Source organism: Nycticebus coucang, chromosome 10, assembly GCF_027406575.1.
Source record: "Nycticebus coucang isolate mNycCou1 chromosome 10, mNycCou1.pri, whole genome shotgun sequence".
NCBI classification, from domain to species: Eukaryota; Metazoa; Chordata; class Mammalia; order Primates; family Lorisidae; genus Nycticebus; species Nycticebus coucang.
In genome coordinates, this window is record NC_069789.1 from 69195998 (window position 1) to 69211862 (window position 15865).

At 33.2% G+C, this 15865-nt stretch overlaps 2 protein-coding genes across 2 annotated transcripts in view; one reads left to right on the plus strand and one right to left on the minus strand.

Moving 5' to 3' along the window:
- The window catches only part of CDC73 (cell division cycle 73), a 138605-nt gene that overhangs the window by 63348 nt on the left and 59392 nt on the right, over positions 1-15865 (minus strand). The gene's annotated exons all lie outside the window — the stretch shown is intronic.
- Positions 4917-12485, plus strand: B3GALT2 (beta-1,3-galactosyltransferase 2). The gene is made up of 2 exons (XM_053606035.1): positions 4917-5507; positions 9846-12485. Exon 2 carries the CDS (start codon positions 9970-9972, stop codon positions 11236-11238), a length of 1269 nt encoding a protein of 422 aa, XP_053462010.1. The 5' UTR covers positions 4917-5507; positions 9846-9969; the 3' UTR covers positions 11239-12485.

Sequence of the window (15865 nt, forward strand, 5' to 3'; positions counted from 1 at the left end):
TTTGATTTTTCAAAATGATGAGCTACCAGACAAGTTTAGAACAAAATGAAGTATAAGCTGGGAGTGATGGCTCATGTCTGTAATCCTAGTACTCTGGGAGGCTGAGGCAGGTGGATTGCTTGAGCTCAGGAGTTCAAGAACAGCCTGAGCAAGAGCAAGACCCTGTCTCTAAAAATAGCTGGGCTTTGTGACAGGCATCTATAGTCTACTTGGGAAGATAAAGCCAGAGAATCACTTGAGCCCCAGGAGTTTGAGGTTGCTGTGAGCTGTGATGCTACAGCACTCTACTGGAGGATGACAAAGTGAGACTCTGTCTCAAAAAACTTTTTTAAAGAATAAATAAAGTATAAGTTTCTCTCAATGTATACTGTAGTTAACATTCCTAAAAAGTTTAATGCATGTTAAAACTGTGCAAAATATAAATTATATTCCAATTATCTTTTAGAATCACTTAATTATAAATGTTGTTCACCTACACAGATACCTAATGGGAAAGTCAGAAGTCTTACAAAACATTGAACTAGTCTGTATTGTTTACAAAGACTGCCCACAAACTACAGGACTACCACCTACCCTGGCGCCACTCATTCACTGCTCTGCTATCATTCTGGTAAACAGAAACACCCTCACAGACCTCTAGAATACTTCTGTATTTTTGTTAAGCAGGCCCCAGCCAGGTTCAAACCTGCCACCTCTGGTACAGGGCCAGTACTCTAACCACTGAGGTACAGGTGCCCAGCCTGTAGAATACTTCTTAAAAAGCATGGACAGCGCCCGTAGCTCTGTGGGTAGGGTGCCAGCCACATACACCGAGGCTTGCCAGTTCGAAAAGGCCTGGGCCAGCTAAAACAAAAATGACATCTGCCAACAACAACAAAAAAAATAGTCAGGCACTGTGGTGGGTGCCAGTAGTCCCAGCTAGTTGGGAGGCCGAGGCAAGAGAATCCCTTGAGCCCAAGAGTTTAAGGTTACTATGAGCTGTGACGCGACAGAGTTTGAGGTTGCTGTGAGCTGTGATGCCACAGCACTTTACCAATGGTGACGTAGTGAGATTGTCTCAAAAAGAAAAAAGAAAAAAAGCAGTACTACTGCCAGTGAGATTCATGTCTCTAAGCAAAAATATTCCTAACTAAAATAGTTATGCCAAAGAGAACCCAAAGAATACGCAAGTACGATAAAGTATTTGCCAAATCACTGCTGATTTTAAATACTTATTGTTAACAGTTTGCATGAATTAAAACACCTAAAAGTGTCTATAACTGGATCTGAAAGAGACATTTACATCTAGCTTTGTTTTCAAGTCAAAAGAAATTCTTAAACAACACAAATATCTGCTGCACATCTAGGTAAATACTGGAGGAGAAAAATCAGACAGGCAAACACTGACACTTGTGGTCATTCTGAGATTGCTAATTTGCACTCAGGTTAATGTCTTGCTTTGTTAAGTTCAAAGAAACATTACACTGGTTCACAAATTATGTACTGACTTCAAAGGAAGATCATAAGCTTTTAATAAACACTTTTTTTCAAAAAGGAAAAACTACTATCATTAAATAACCAAAATGAGCCCTCTGTCCAGATCCTTTATGTAATGAAAAGGACTGCATCTGGTTTTAAGTAGAAACTGTTAAGAGATATAAACTCTCTTAGTTTTAGTGACCTCAGTAAAACTAAAAGTGTTCTTTAGTTAACTATGTCAAATGACAGTACATCAGAAATTACACCTAGTCTAAAACATGAAGATTTTTGTTCAGCATTGGAAAAGAGCTAGTTCTTGAAATAAATGCATTCAAGAGATGGTTACTCCTACTAAACTAAAGCACAACAGGAATGGAGACCAAGATGGGCATGGCTATGTCTGTTTCTCTTCTCATATTACTCAAAAGTAATTGTTTATTCCCATTAAATGTAAATCATCCACCCTTAGCCAAGGTGTTCTCCCCCTAACTCTTTTCTCTTGCACTCTTTTTACCAAGGACATATAGTTGAATTTATATACATAGATAAATAGATGATAGAACTCTATGAGTGACTATTAGGTAGTAAGTACTTGAACAGAAAATTCACAATCTGATTCATCATGTAATAATCATTCAAAAACAATTCACTATATGAACAAAGTAGTAATTATTTCTAGACCCAGTAAAAAATTGACAATTAAGAAGCATTACAAATTCTGTCCTTAAATTCTAGCTTCTCGGTGGCTATTACTAACATGCCCAGAAAAAGCCTGAAGAGTAATGACCGACCCTTTTTCCATCGAGATGTGTTATAGATTAAAAATAGACTAAGACAATAACAATTACAAGCCACTGATAACTATTTTAATAAAATAGCTGCCAGTTTGTGGAGTCTGACAAAGAAACCTGTCACAGTTATGGGAGTTAGTTTAACCATAGAATTCAAATGTTAAAAGAAATTAGACTCAAGGAAGAACTTCTACAAGCTTGCCTGTCATAAGATTTTTATAATTTCTCATGACTGCAAACATGTACGTTATTAGAACAAGTTACTAAAGGAACTTTCCTCTCATGTTTGCTGTTTTCCTGTACTTTGATGTAAAGTTCTTAACCAGTTTAACTTAAACTTCAGAAATAGGACGCAATATTCTTAGGCATTTACAGTACAGTTAAGTATACTGGCAGCTTTAGTTAGTAATTTTTACAAGTCTCCTGCTATATAAACACCAGCCCCACAGCAAGCATAGCTGAGAAAAATTCACTGGAAATTCAGAGGTTAACCCAACACTGGAGGAAATCACTAATGAGTAGGTTACTCATAAAGATCTCTTATTAATCAAAATTTATATATAAACCCAGTGGGGTATCAAAAACTACAGTTCAACAAAAGAATTTGCAGAAATAATTACTAACATGGCACTATTGGAGAAATTGAGGAAATTTTTTTGTCCAACACTGGCACAACATACCCAGGAATCATAATAGAATTACAAATCAATGTTTGCATTTTTATTTTATTCATCCTTTTAAACAAATATATACTGGTCAACTACTGTGGCCAAGATTTGCATTTAATCACAGTTTATTAAATGTTAGGGGGGCTACAAAGATGATTTAGACACATCTTCTACTCCTTTATCCAGCAGTTCCATGTAATATGATGCTTAAGAACATGGTGTAAGAACTTATCTTGTTTCAAGTCCCAGCTTAGCCTTATTCTCATCACTATTTCGCTGATGTCTGGGCTAATTATTTAACAATTCTATACACTGGTTCTTCATCTTTTAAGTGGGTATTATAATAATAAAATTATTCTAAGGAAAAAGTCACTCATATTACATAACAACTCAGGTAGGCTTAGTATACAATCTGATTGTGACCACAATAGTTCGTTGCTGCTAGCTTCGTAGTCAAATCACTACATAAGGAACCTACAATAAATAAATACTGATCTACAAAAATGCACTTACACTTTTGGGAAATCAATTATTTGAAGTAGTTTTTTAAGCATTATTCTGTTACCTAGTTTATCTAATAAAAAAAGAGGTTGTAAACTTTGCAAAGAGTATACTTAAGAATTTATGCTAAGAAACCTGAGTTTTAGTACTCTCCTTCAAACTTAACTAGGAAAAGTCAAAGCTCTAGTCCTTAACATTTCCCATTTATAAAATTATCTTTAATATTCATTCTAACATTTCTAAGAAAGTCACAACACTCCTAAAAAACAGAGTTAAGGGGTTCTTAAAACCACAAAACACATTTCGCCAGCAAACCTCAAAAACACAATGACAACATGGCCAGTGGCTACTGAATTAAAAATTAAAAAAGGAAAACTAAGGAATAAAGATTTTTAAAAAAATATTAGACAAAAATACATATACTCACTTGAAACAGCAGATATTACTGGGGGAGATCAATGAGATCAAGAATATATATATATATAAGCATATAGCTTAAGTTCCAAAACTATAAATTTCTAGGAGTTAATTACTTTTCCTAGAATCTCGGAGAAAAACTGATAATTACAGATATTTAAAAATCAAAACAAAACAAAACAACAACAACAAAAAATACTGCCCCAACGCTTTGCAGGAAAAAAAGAAGCAAAGTACTTAAGTGTACAAAAACTAATCATATTAAGAAAGATTTCAGAGTATGTAGGGCTTACACAATCTGCTTGATGGCAAGTTACTAAATCATCTTGAAATATTAGAGTAAATAAAATTAGTAAAATCTTACTACTTACCAAGAAGATCCTATGTGTTTTATATTTATTATATCACTTTGTTGCATCCTATGTTATATGTAATTTTAATTAGGAAAAAGTAAATAAAAAGTAAATGCCAATGATTTAAGCTAAACTTCACTGCTTTCAACAACAGAAACCACATACAAGCAAAAAGGAAATGGGCTGCATAACATGTGAGTAAAGCAATCCATAGCAACCGATTTCATCAAATCCCCCCCAAACAGGGGCAAGTCTAAGTTACAAATATAAGTGGTCTATGAATCTTTTCTAAATATCAGTAAAATCAGAGCAAGTTGAGAGGAAAAAAGAAACTTCAAGAGGAGGAGTGCACTGAAGGGGTTAAATTATACCAGCTTACATATAAAACCTGATATTGCTTACACCCTATAAAAGCATGTAAGAAACATGAAAACCAATACCTAACACAGAAACATTAAGAAAGTCCGTGCTCAAGCACAGAATAAAAAAAGGACATAAGCTGAAAAAAAAATCAAATTGGTTTCATAATTATCCCATTTTCACATTATTCACTCATCGCTGTACTTATATTGAATACATATCATTTAATCACAGGGAAGTAAAATCTCTAAGCTTCTTCCTACCTTAGGTTTTTAGTCAAAATGAATGCAAACAATCACGTGGGATTCAGCCAAGCAGTGACGTTAAATTCTGCTCTGTCAGAGAGAGCATCTGTCAAGCCCACATTTAAACTGCTGCCTGCTTGTGCAGCAGCTGAGGAACCGTGGATTTCATATTCTAGACTAAAACCTCAGTAAAACTGCTCAAAATCTTTCCTGCAGCTGCCAGGCAACGACGACAGAAGAGAGGTAAATCCTATTCTTTTTCAATACAATCGAAGCACTACATTCTAGCTCTGGCTGCTTTACACTGCAGCTCAGGGTTATTACTAGAAATATGGATACTGAGAAGAGAACACAGCACTGCATTGTCCAGCCAGGAAAACAGCAGATGTAAAAAGCTTCAATGCATCAACTGTCGGGAAGAGTCAACAGTGCTCCAAATAGAACGGACAACTACGGCTCTTTTGTTTAATGAAACAGAGAGAAAATGAAAGAAAGGGAAAATTTCAGAAGACTAGGACCCATATGAACAAGGAGGGTAACTCAAAGACAAGCAGACAGATGGACACTTTGGATACTGTGAAAAGCAATCGCAGGAGGCAGACTGTTGGGGGATGTGCGCATGTTCGATAGCATCTTTTTTGCTGAAGTGATGGCGTGCCAAAAGTATTTTCAGTGGGCATAATCCTCTCCACATAAATGGCTTGACCAAGAAAGGTATGTCAATATCTTGTGTATGATATTCATTTAAATGTGTTACCTTTTTATAAAGCCCTGGAGGCACTAATACCTGATATACAAGTACATACAGTTCACTGCCCTTGAAACTATGAAAGGATTTCTTAATATGTAATTTTAAAATTTGTCATTATTCAGAAGACAAGCTTTCACTGCTTTATTCAGCTAAATATGTACCTGGGAGTAATTCTGGATTACAGACATATAAGAGGGAAAAAGCAAATAATAACTAGATGTGCTTAAAGGATTCTCTGAGAAATTAAACTTAAAAAAAAAAAAACAAAACTGTAGCCCTTTACAGAAAAGACAGCAAATCTTTATCAAATTAGGTCATACTGAATTTTTTTCTAGAAAATTAAAGTGCTCTCTTAAAAATGGCTATCAAAAAAGACAATGCAGTCAAATTACATTAAATAGTATCAAGAATAATCTTCATATGAAGAGTTTTTCCCAAAGTCTTTTTAAAACACAATCTTAATGCATAACCAGCTTTTAGTAACAAAAATCTTCCCTCTCTCTCTAAATCAAAGATAATGAAAACAGCCTCAGAAAGTATCAACACATCTTAAGTATTACCAAGTACAAGAAGATACTAAAAGGAAAGCATTAGCATGGGATCATATAAGGTAGAGTGAGTTTATACACAACACCACAATAGAGTCACATGTTATTACAGTGTCCATGAAATACAACTTTAAACAAAGAGATATGAATAGTAGCTAAAAATTCCACTGCCTGAAATACTGAGCTTTTATTTTAGGTAATGGAACTGATTCTAAATGACCATATCTAAGGTGTTCCTGATGATCATTTTAAAAGTAAAATTCAAAAACATAATATGAAAATATTTTAATATAAAAATACTCACAAACAGCAACATAAGATAAAAAAAAAAAATACAAATCTAACTAACGGACTTCCAGGCTATGTTAATATGTAATCTAATTGCTGCTACTATTATGTGTGTACAGGGCAGAGATAAACAAACTATTTTAGCAACAAATATAGTCAGAATAGCAACTCAGGGTTCAAGTAATCAATGACATTTCTAAAATTTTACCCATCAATGATTCGGTTTTTCCTCGTTTCACACCACCATTGAATAGTCTATTATTCAATGATCACAAAAGGCAAACATTTTTAAGACATGTGTAGGCACTGCATTCCAAAGTTAAGACTGAAGAAGTTTACCAGGCCCTATTACATCTCAGTATCAGGTCTCACTCATAACCATGAATATTTATTCTAACCTAAAAACTAAAATCAGACAGTATTCAAAATACTGGTTATACAAATCTCAAATACCTCTTAATACCTTTACCTCTCAATGCCAAAGTCATCAATTTAGCAGTTTTATAAGCTAAACATCTCAAAACTAGAGTAAGTTTCTCTATTAAAGCATCACTTAAATCTAGGACTGTTCCAATAGACTAAAGATAACACTTTCAAAAGCCAAATAATGAAAACTGTGGTTGTATATACCGAACAGCTATTAATAGTGAAAATTTCCCCATGAATTTCAGATGTAAATGTACATTAATAACTTGAAAATATTATCACCAAAAAAGAATTGAGAGACAAAACTATTTCTATTTTGAAAATGTAGAAGTGCAAAACAGTTTTGCATACCAAAATATTTTAACTTTCTTGTCCCATTTTCACTTTTCAAGAATTAAAATACAATAGGCAATAACTAGAGAATAATTTTATCATTTAAGAAGTTATTTCAATTTAATTTTCTTTTTAACAGAAAAAATTGTAACTGAGAAACTTTAAAAACATTTTTTTAAAGGCTAGACACAGACTTCATTTAGTCCCAGCAGCTTAGTATTTACAAACAGGAATATCGTGAAGTTTTACATTAAGATGCTTATCTATCATACACTACTAAGAGCAAAACTATGTATTTATGCTAGATCACAGTATGTGATAATTTGCTATTTTCTGTAACAATGAAATACTTGGGAGACATCACTTCAGATATATTGCTTTCATAAAACTAACATAATTATTATTATTATTTTCCTCAATTCATTTATTCTGTCCTTTATTCAAACATTCATTCAAATACCTAATCTTATATTTATTGCTTTTTAAACCATCAACTTTACATTTTAAAAAATCTAACTGGTTGGACTTCAGCAAGATTCCAACCATTATTGTATCAACAGAAGACTGATACATTTTTTACCTTTATAATACTCAGATCCAGATAATCAAATACATTTAAAAAGCAGCTTCTATTTAAATTTATACACATAACCCTTATATCTACCTGTCTCTTTATGAGCAGAGGGAACGTCATTCCGATTTACTTCATGTACCATTTGGAAACAAAAGCTTAAAAAGAGTTTCCTGGTCAAAACAGAATGCCCAACTATTTATAAGTACAAGAAGGAAAAAACTGAGTGTCTAAATCTGAATGCTCAGCTGCATTATTTTCAGCTTAGCTCACAGCAAAACTATGTTTTATTGATACATTGAATAGCCTTGGTCTTCATTATAGTAAGGTGAGATTAAAATTCATATAATTAATTCTAATAAATAACAAAACTGATAATGTGTTTAAAATCTCAAACTTAAACACAATGTTTGTATTTCTCAAAATCATTAAACAATTTTTTTACATTTGAAAACTATTATAGATTCTAAAAATACTATGTAATCTCAAAACTACAAATTTTCAAACGCTGGTGCCTACATATACTATCACACATTAGAAATTTGTTCAAATTCCCACCCACTTGCTCCTCCTAGTGGATGCTACTAAAATAGTACTTTCATTCATTTATGCCTAACGCTTTCGATCAATATTTTCCAAGTACTTAACATTACAAATGTCATTTATACTCTGTATCTATTCAGTTATATGAAGACTTCCATGTAAAGCCTATTTCCTAAAAATAATTAAATTTCATGTCCAGGTTAAACAAATTTGTTATTAACCATGAACCTCTTAATATCACAAGTTAAATAAACAGATCTATTTACATATATAATTTCAAATAAGTAAATGATCCTGCATTAAAATCATTTAATTAGTTTTCTTTTGTTTAAGGAAATAATTTTCCTGATAAAAAATTGAAAAATGTAAAAATTACACATTCAGTAGTCTCTCTTCCTAAAATGATTTTTCTTTTAATGAAATTCAAACTCACACCTTGGTCCAGAAAAACTGAAGTTAACAAACATATACAAGCTTGTGCAATGCACTGAAAAGATGGTTATAAGATAATATAACCAGTTCTTAATAATTCTTAATTCAGAATCCATGAATCTCCCATATTGACATCTCATAACCTTTTCAAAACTCAGGACACTGACAGCTGTATTATAAGTCCCAAAATTTTAACAAACTCTTAGAATGCAGAATAACTTAAGAATATTTTAAAATATATTTTGTGAAATTTAAAAAGTTAAACAGATATGATATTAACTACTGCCTGTATTTTGTAGGAAACCTGGAGAACTGTCAAAGTAGTTTTAACACAGAGACAAGTGACAGTATTCTGCCAAAGCCATAGATAACGAAAGATAATTACAGAATATATTTTTGAATCAATTTTAAGTCTAAGTAGGGACAATGATCTCCTCGATACTTCATACATGCAGTAGGTTAAAATCAGAAAAGAATACTTGAAAATGCTCATCATTTATTACTGTCTAAAAATCCTGCACTAACGTTACTGGCCCCCGAAAATTAATTTTGACAGGTGCATCTTCTCATTGACTTTCTCAACACAGTAGGGGCCAATGGAAACATGCCAAGCAGTGTACTGTGACTAACAGAACTCTGCCATAATCAACCTTACACCGTCTGTCCCACAACTGATACATGACCATTTTACAAAAAAGGCTGTTGACTGTGTACCATACCACCAATGGTATATCAAATCAATTTTAATTAATGCCAATAAAATTTCCATCTGCTCTTTCGGACTTCTTACATGGTCTTTTCTGGGGCTCTAGAAACATTTTTCTTTTCTGCATGCATACAACTTTTAAATCTTTAACTTGGGTCAAAGTATAAACGACCATAAGTACTGAGGCAATGAAATAAGTAGAAGAAATTTAATCCATCATCTGTCTTTAAAATGACACTTGTGCTACAAAGGTATATTTTTAAGAAATTACTCCTGTTTCCAGTGATGATATTAAGTTGTCAATAGGAAACAAATTATGTCAGTTTTATTCCTGGGTTATCATATTTTCACAGCTTGAGAACGAACTGCCTTAATTTTATTAGCATCCAAAGTCTCTTTCAGGAAGTTTTATAAGATTTGGCATTTTGTAAAATTTTATGCTTCATCTTTATAGAATGACTGCAAAGGATACAACGTGACCAAATTAGAAAATGATTGCCAAAGAACAGTACTGACTGGAAAGAAGATAACATTTTCTGTCACCAATATCTCATATACCACTACTGGGCATTTACAACATGCTTCAGTGCAGGAGAAGACACTGCTGCTTTGCAAAGATGACCTGGAATGCCAAGAGGTCTCTGTTTCGCACTCATCTTATTGGAGTACTTTCTCTAGTGTTTCTTTTTGCTATGTTTTTGTTTTTTAACCATCATGACTGGCTGCCAGGCAGAAATGGATTCAAAGAAAACCCTGTGTCATACACTTTCCGAGGATTTCGTTCTACAAAAAGTGAGACAAACCACAGCTCCCTTCGAAACATTTGGAAAGAAACAGTCCCTCAAACTCTGAAGCCTCAAACTGCAACTAACTCTAATAATACAGACCTGTCACCACAAGGAGTTACAGGCCTGGAGAATACACTTAGTGCCAATGGAAGTATTTACAATGAAAAAGGAATTGGATACCCAAATTCTTACCATTTCAAATATATTATCAATGAGCCTGAAAAATGCCAGGAGAAAAGCCCTTTTTTGATACTGCTAATAGCTGCGGAGCCTGGACAAATAGAAGCTAGAAGAGCTATTCGGCAAACTTGGGGCAATGAAAGTCTAGCACCTGGTATCCAAATCACACGAATTTTCTTGTTGGGCTTAAGTATTAAGCTAAATGGGTACCTTCAACGTGCAATACTGGAAGAAAGCAGACAATATCATGATATAATTCAACAAGAATACTTAGATACATATTATAATTTGACCATTAAAACACTAATGGGTATGAATTGGGTTGCAACATACTGTCCACATATTCCATATGTTATGAAAACTGACAGTGACATGTTTGTCAATACTGAATATTTAATACATAAGTTACTGAAGCCAGATCTGCCTCCTAGACATAACTATTTTACTGGTTACCTAATGCGAGGTTATGCACCTAACCGAAACAAAGATAGCAAGTGGTACATGCCACCAGACCTCTACCCAAGTGAACGATACCCTGTCTTCTGTTCTGGAACTGGCTATGTTTTTTCTGGAGATCTGGCAGAAAAGATTTTTAAAGTTTCCTTAGGTATCCGCCGTTTGCACTTGGAAGATGTGTATGTAGGGATCTGTCTCGCCAAGTTGAGAATTGATCCTGTGCCCCCTCCCAATGAGTTTGTGTTCAATCACTGGCGAGTTTCTTACTCAAGCTGTAAATACAGCCACCTAATTACCTCTCATCAGTTCCAGCCTAGTGAACTGATAAAATACTGGAATCATTTACAACAAAATAAGCACAACGCTTGTGCCAATGCAGCAAAAGAAAAGGCAGGCAGGTATCGCCACCGTAAACTACATTAGAAAAGACAACTTTTTTTCAAATGTGCACTCTGTAAATATTGCTGAAAGCATGTATAGGTAAAAGTGACTACATCATAGGACAAGTTTTAGTTAAAACTCATCACATAAAATAATTCAAAAAGTATTTTTTTATTTCTGGAAAAGGTAATTCTTAAAACTACAACATTATATAACAAAAAGTATCCCAAAAGAATCTATGAAAAACTATATAAGGGGATTCTGTATATTAACATGCAATAACAAGCATGCATAAATCAGTGGTTCAAGTCTTATGTTAGGGGCCAATAAAATGTATTTGCATATATTTTCCAGATAAATTTTAATTTTAAAAAATGAAGAGAGTCAAAAAGACCCTTCATTTTAGATTTAGCTTTTGGTTTTAATACACAATTAAATGTAAATAAAATATTGCTATCAATTTTAAGAAAATTTTGTAATTGAGCAAAGGACAAATTTTCTGACCGGACTACTCTAGGGTTCTAAAAACAATATTCCATGCAATAAGATTTAGTTGAGTTATTCCACAAAGACATTCACAAAGTTCAGATCTTTCATCAATGCAGTTCTCATCAAAGTATTTACTTTTTAAAAGTAACTGAGATATTCATTTCAACTTCTTTATGAATACTTACATATATTGGGGAAAATTATTTTGACATGGATGTGATAAAATGTAAAAAATTAATGTGTCTCAGGCTCAAATTTTTATAAAAAATGTTATTAAATGTTTCAAAATAGACAAATTGTTTCCTCCATGGTATTAAAAGCCAAGCAAGTTTTTCAATGAGTTATTCAATTAGATCAATTATTACACTCTAAAGTGTATCATCATTTAACTTCAAGTAGATCTACAAAATAACTGAAGCAAAAGCAATCACTTAAATGCACCAATAGGTTGTACTGTTGAAAAGAAAAAAAGCGTACAGGTGCAGTTCCATTCAATACATTTTAAAGATGCATGTCTACCAAACTGCAACATACGGGAAGTTTATTTCCTGACAGCAGTACACATGCCAATACTTAATCATTTTATGGCACCTATTTCTCTAGCTGAGTACCAAGTTTACAAACCTGCAGTTTTTAATTTGGTAGATGACAAATATTCTGCATCACCAATTAAAACCCTTTCTGGGAAGGATGGGGGAAAACTACAAATGTTTGATGAACACCTGATTCTAGGATGAACAATGTATACAATGCACTTTTACTGAGTTTTTAATAAAAAAAGATACACAAAAAATACTTTACTGAGTGTTACGATACAAATATTTTCACAGTAATTTTGTTTGGCTCCATCATAAATTTTCAGATCAAGAAATACCAACCCATTAACTCTAAAACAGTGTTTCTATTCTATGCAAGTATGTAAATGCATCCATCACTCTTAGTTTAATAATGTTTATCTTAATTCTACTAATAATCATCTTTATCCCTGATTCTATTATGAAGGGATAAATCACCAGAACAGAACTACAACATCTGTTAAGGTTAAAAAAAATCACAAAAACTATATGTACTTATTTATTTAGTATGCTGAATTCTATTTGTATTCAATTTCTTTCTGACTTTCAAATCAGAAGTCTAAGTGTTCCGTTCTATATATTGATTCTGAAAATGACATATGTAACATCCCCTAGTTCTTGCTTCTAGTCTCTCATTTATTCTATGCAATTACAGAAACATCATAATTATTAAATTAAAGTCACACATGATAGGATAACACCAAGTTATTATAAGTTTGAGGAAAGACAAAAGGAATCCTTCCCTCAAGAGTAATGTTCTCTGATTTATACTGCAGAGAACATAGGGGTGAAAATGTGTATATATACACACAGATACATGTACACAGAAACATAACCCAAGTGCTATTTCTACAAATTATGATTATAGTGTAAAAGATAGTAATTTCCTTCTGGAAGAATTCAAATTTTCAAAAAATGACTTATGAAAAACAGATTTCTTAGCCAACATCTAAGTTCTTCCCATCTCACCTATCAATTTAAAATTATTTCTGTATTTCTGATAATACTATCTTAGAAAATGATGACAACCTGATAACATTCTGAGTCCGCGTCCTCAAAGGGGACTGGATCAAATATAGTTTCTTAATACTGTCGAAAATCCTTATTTTAAAATATTCTGCTATTAATTTAGTTTTGATTTTTCACTCTGAACAACATGCAAGTCAATTTCTTGAGGACAATAAGCTAATGATGTATTTAAACATCTCATTCCTTGCTAATTGTGCCTTCTTCATCCCAGAACTATGCAGTTTCTGTATAAAAATTTAAAATTAGGGTGGCACCCATAGCTTAGTAGGTAGGACGCCAGCCACATACACTGAGGCTGGTAGGTTCGAACCCAGTCCGGGCCAGCTAAAAATCAAGGACTACTGCAACAACAAAGAAACATCCAGGTGTTGTGGTGGGTGCCTGTTGTCCCAGCTACTTGGGAGGCTGAGGCAAGAGAACTGCATAAGCCCAAGAGTCTGAGGCTGCTGTGAGCTGTGACGCCACAGTACTCCACCGAGGGCAACATAGTGAGACTCTGTCTCAAATAAAATAAAATAAATAAATATATAATATATATACAATTAAATGACAGTATTACATTTGGCAAAAGGCAAAATCATAGCAACAACTGTCTTTTTTCTTTTTTGCTCAAAATGTTAATGGACATTTTAGAAGATGAAAACACTAAAAACTTTCAATACATATAACAGTAGTTTATTTCAATCAAGGTTTGGGGTAGTGAAATTCTAATTCAACTAAGTAATTTAGATTTCTCTTCATGCCATTGTATACAGCATAATCACATTATCTCAACTGGAATTTTATTAATGTCTATTTCCAGCATATCCTACAAAAATTGGACCAGAAATAGCAGCAGGAACTATTTACTGTGTATGCAGTGTGCTTGGTAGTGTGCTAAAGCACTTTACATATATGATCTCACATAATCCCCATAAACAACACTAAGCGATAAAAAAGAAAGATTCATGTGAGAGGTTAAATACCTAAGATCATACAGCTAGTAAAGCAGGTTTCCATTTCAAAGATCATGTTTTTAATCACTGTGATGTCCCACTATATGACAGCTACTAAAAAGTCTCATCCCCTAGTTATTTTCTCTTCTTTTCAGTTGTTTATTAAGGGTAACCAGAACCTTTGAAAAGCATGTCCATTACTTATTTCTTGCTTCATTGGGCCCTAAGGTACATCTATAAACAGCAGGCAAGTGGTACTTAGAAATTATAAAAGATGCTTCTTTTAAAGCACAATTAATAATTTTTTAAAAATAAAACTGCAATGCAATTTACTCATCCTACTGTTACCTATTGTTTTGCTGTGAGGTGATAAAGCCTGTATATGGCTCTTGAGGTAATTTTTTTTCCTGCTAAACTAAGAAATTTCACTATTTAAATTAACATAAGTTTAAAAAGCACCCCCCCAAATCCCTACCTACACACATTTCTAAGATACCATAGTGAATGTCAACATATCATTTAGACATTATTCCCAGAAGACAGGTAATGTATGTCAAATGTTAAAATGTGCTAGAAAACCTACTTAACAGCAAATTTTACAGTAATATAAACTGTTCCTAGCTCCCATGATGATTCCATAATGTTCTGTTAAGACCATGCCCTCTGTGTGCCCTGCCACCTGAACAAACCAGGATGCAAAGAGATCCAAAAGACAAGCAGAAGATTCTGTTATCTCTTCATAATCAGTACCCATGCTAAGCCTCAGAAAAGCAAAAAAATCATTGTGCATACAACATAATGGAGCTTAGATGGTATTACAATAAATGCCTTATTACTGAGAATTAGGGAAACAGGGTTTGGGAACCTATGTTGCTAAATCATGTCAGAAATGAAGGTAAGCCAACATATTCCCTGCTAAAGTAACACAAAGTTGACTGACTGGGCCTGATACAATGTAAAATGTTGTTAAGAGCCTAGAAATAAATGACCAAAAAGAACTAGTCCACTTTTTCACATATGCTTAAAATTTTAAAATATAATCTGTGTGTAGCATGACATAGTGGAAAAAAAAAATAGCTACAGCCTTCTTCCTAACAGATTTAAGCAAGAGAAGTAAGAGAATGACTCCTATACACTTAAAAGAGAAAGCTAATAACTGCGCAACAACAAAAAACATATGATAAATATGATTTTTACAAAAATAAAACAAAGTCCTTAATCAAACTTCACAAGTAAAACCCCAAATATAAAGTACAGTTTTCTTTGGTATCTGTTGGAGACTGGTTCCAGGACTCCCTGTGGATACTAAAATCCACAAAACGCTCAAGTCTCTTCTATAAAATGGCATAGTGTTGGCAGATAACACATGCACATCCTCACATATACTTCAAATCATCTCTATCTTGTTTATCATATCTAATATGATGTAAATTCTAATATGATATAAATAGCTGTAATACCATGCTATTTAGGAAAAAAATGACATGCAAAAATTTCTGTACATGTTCAGTACAAATGTTTTTGATTTCTTGTTTTTTAATATTTTTGGTCCACAGTTGGTTAGATTGATATGGTACCCATGGATACAGAAGACAAATTGTATTTGTGTATCTGCACAAATGTCTAAGAATATATACATTT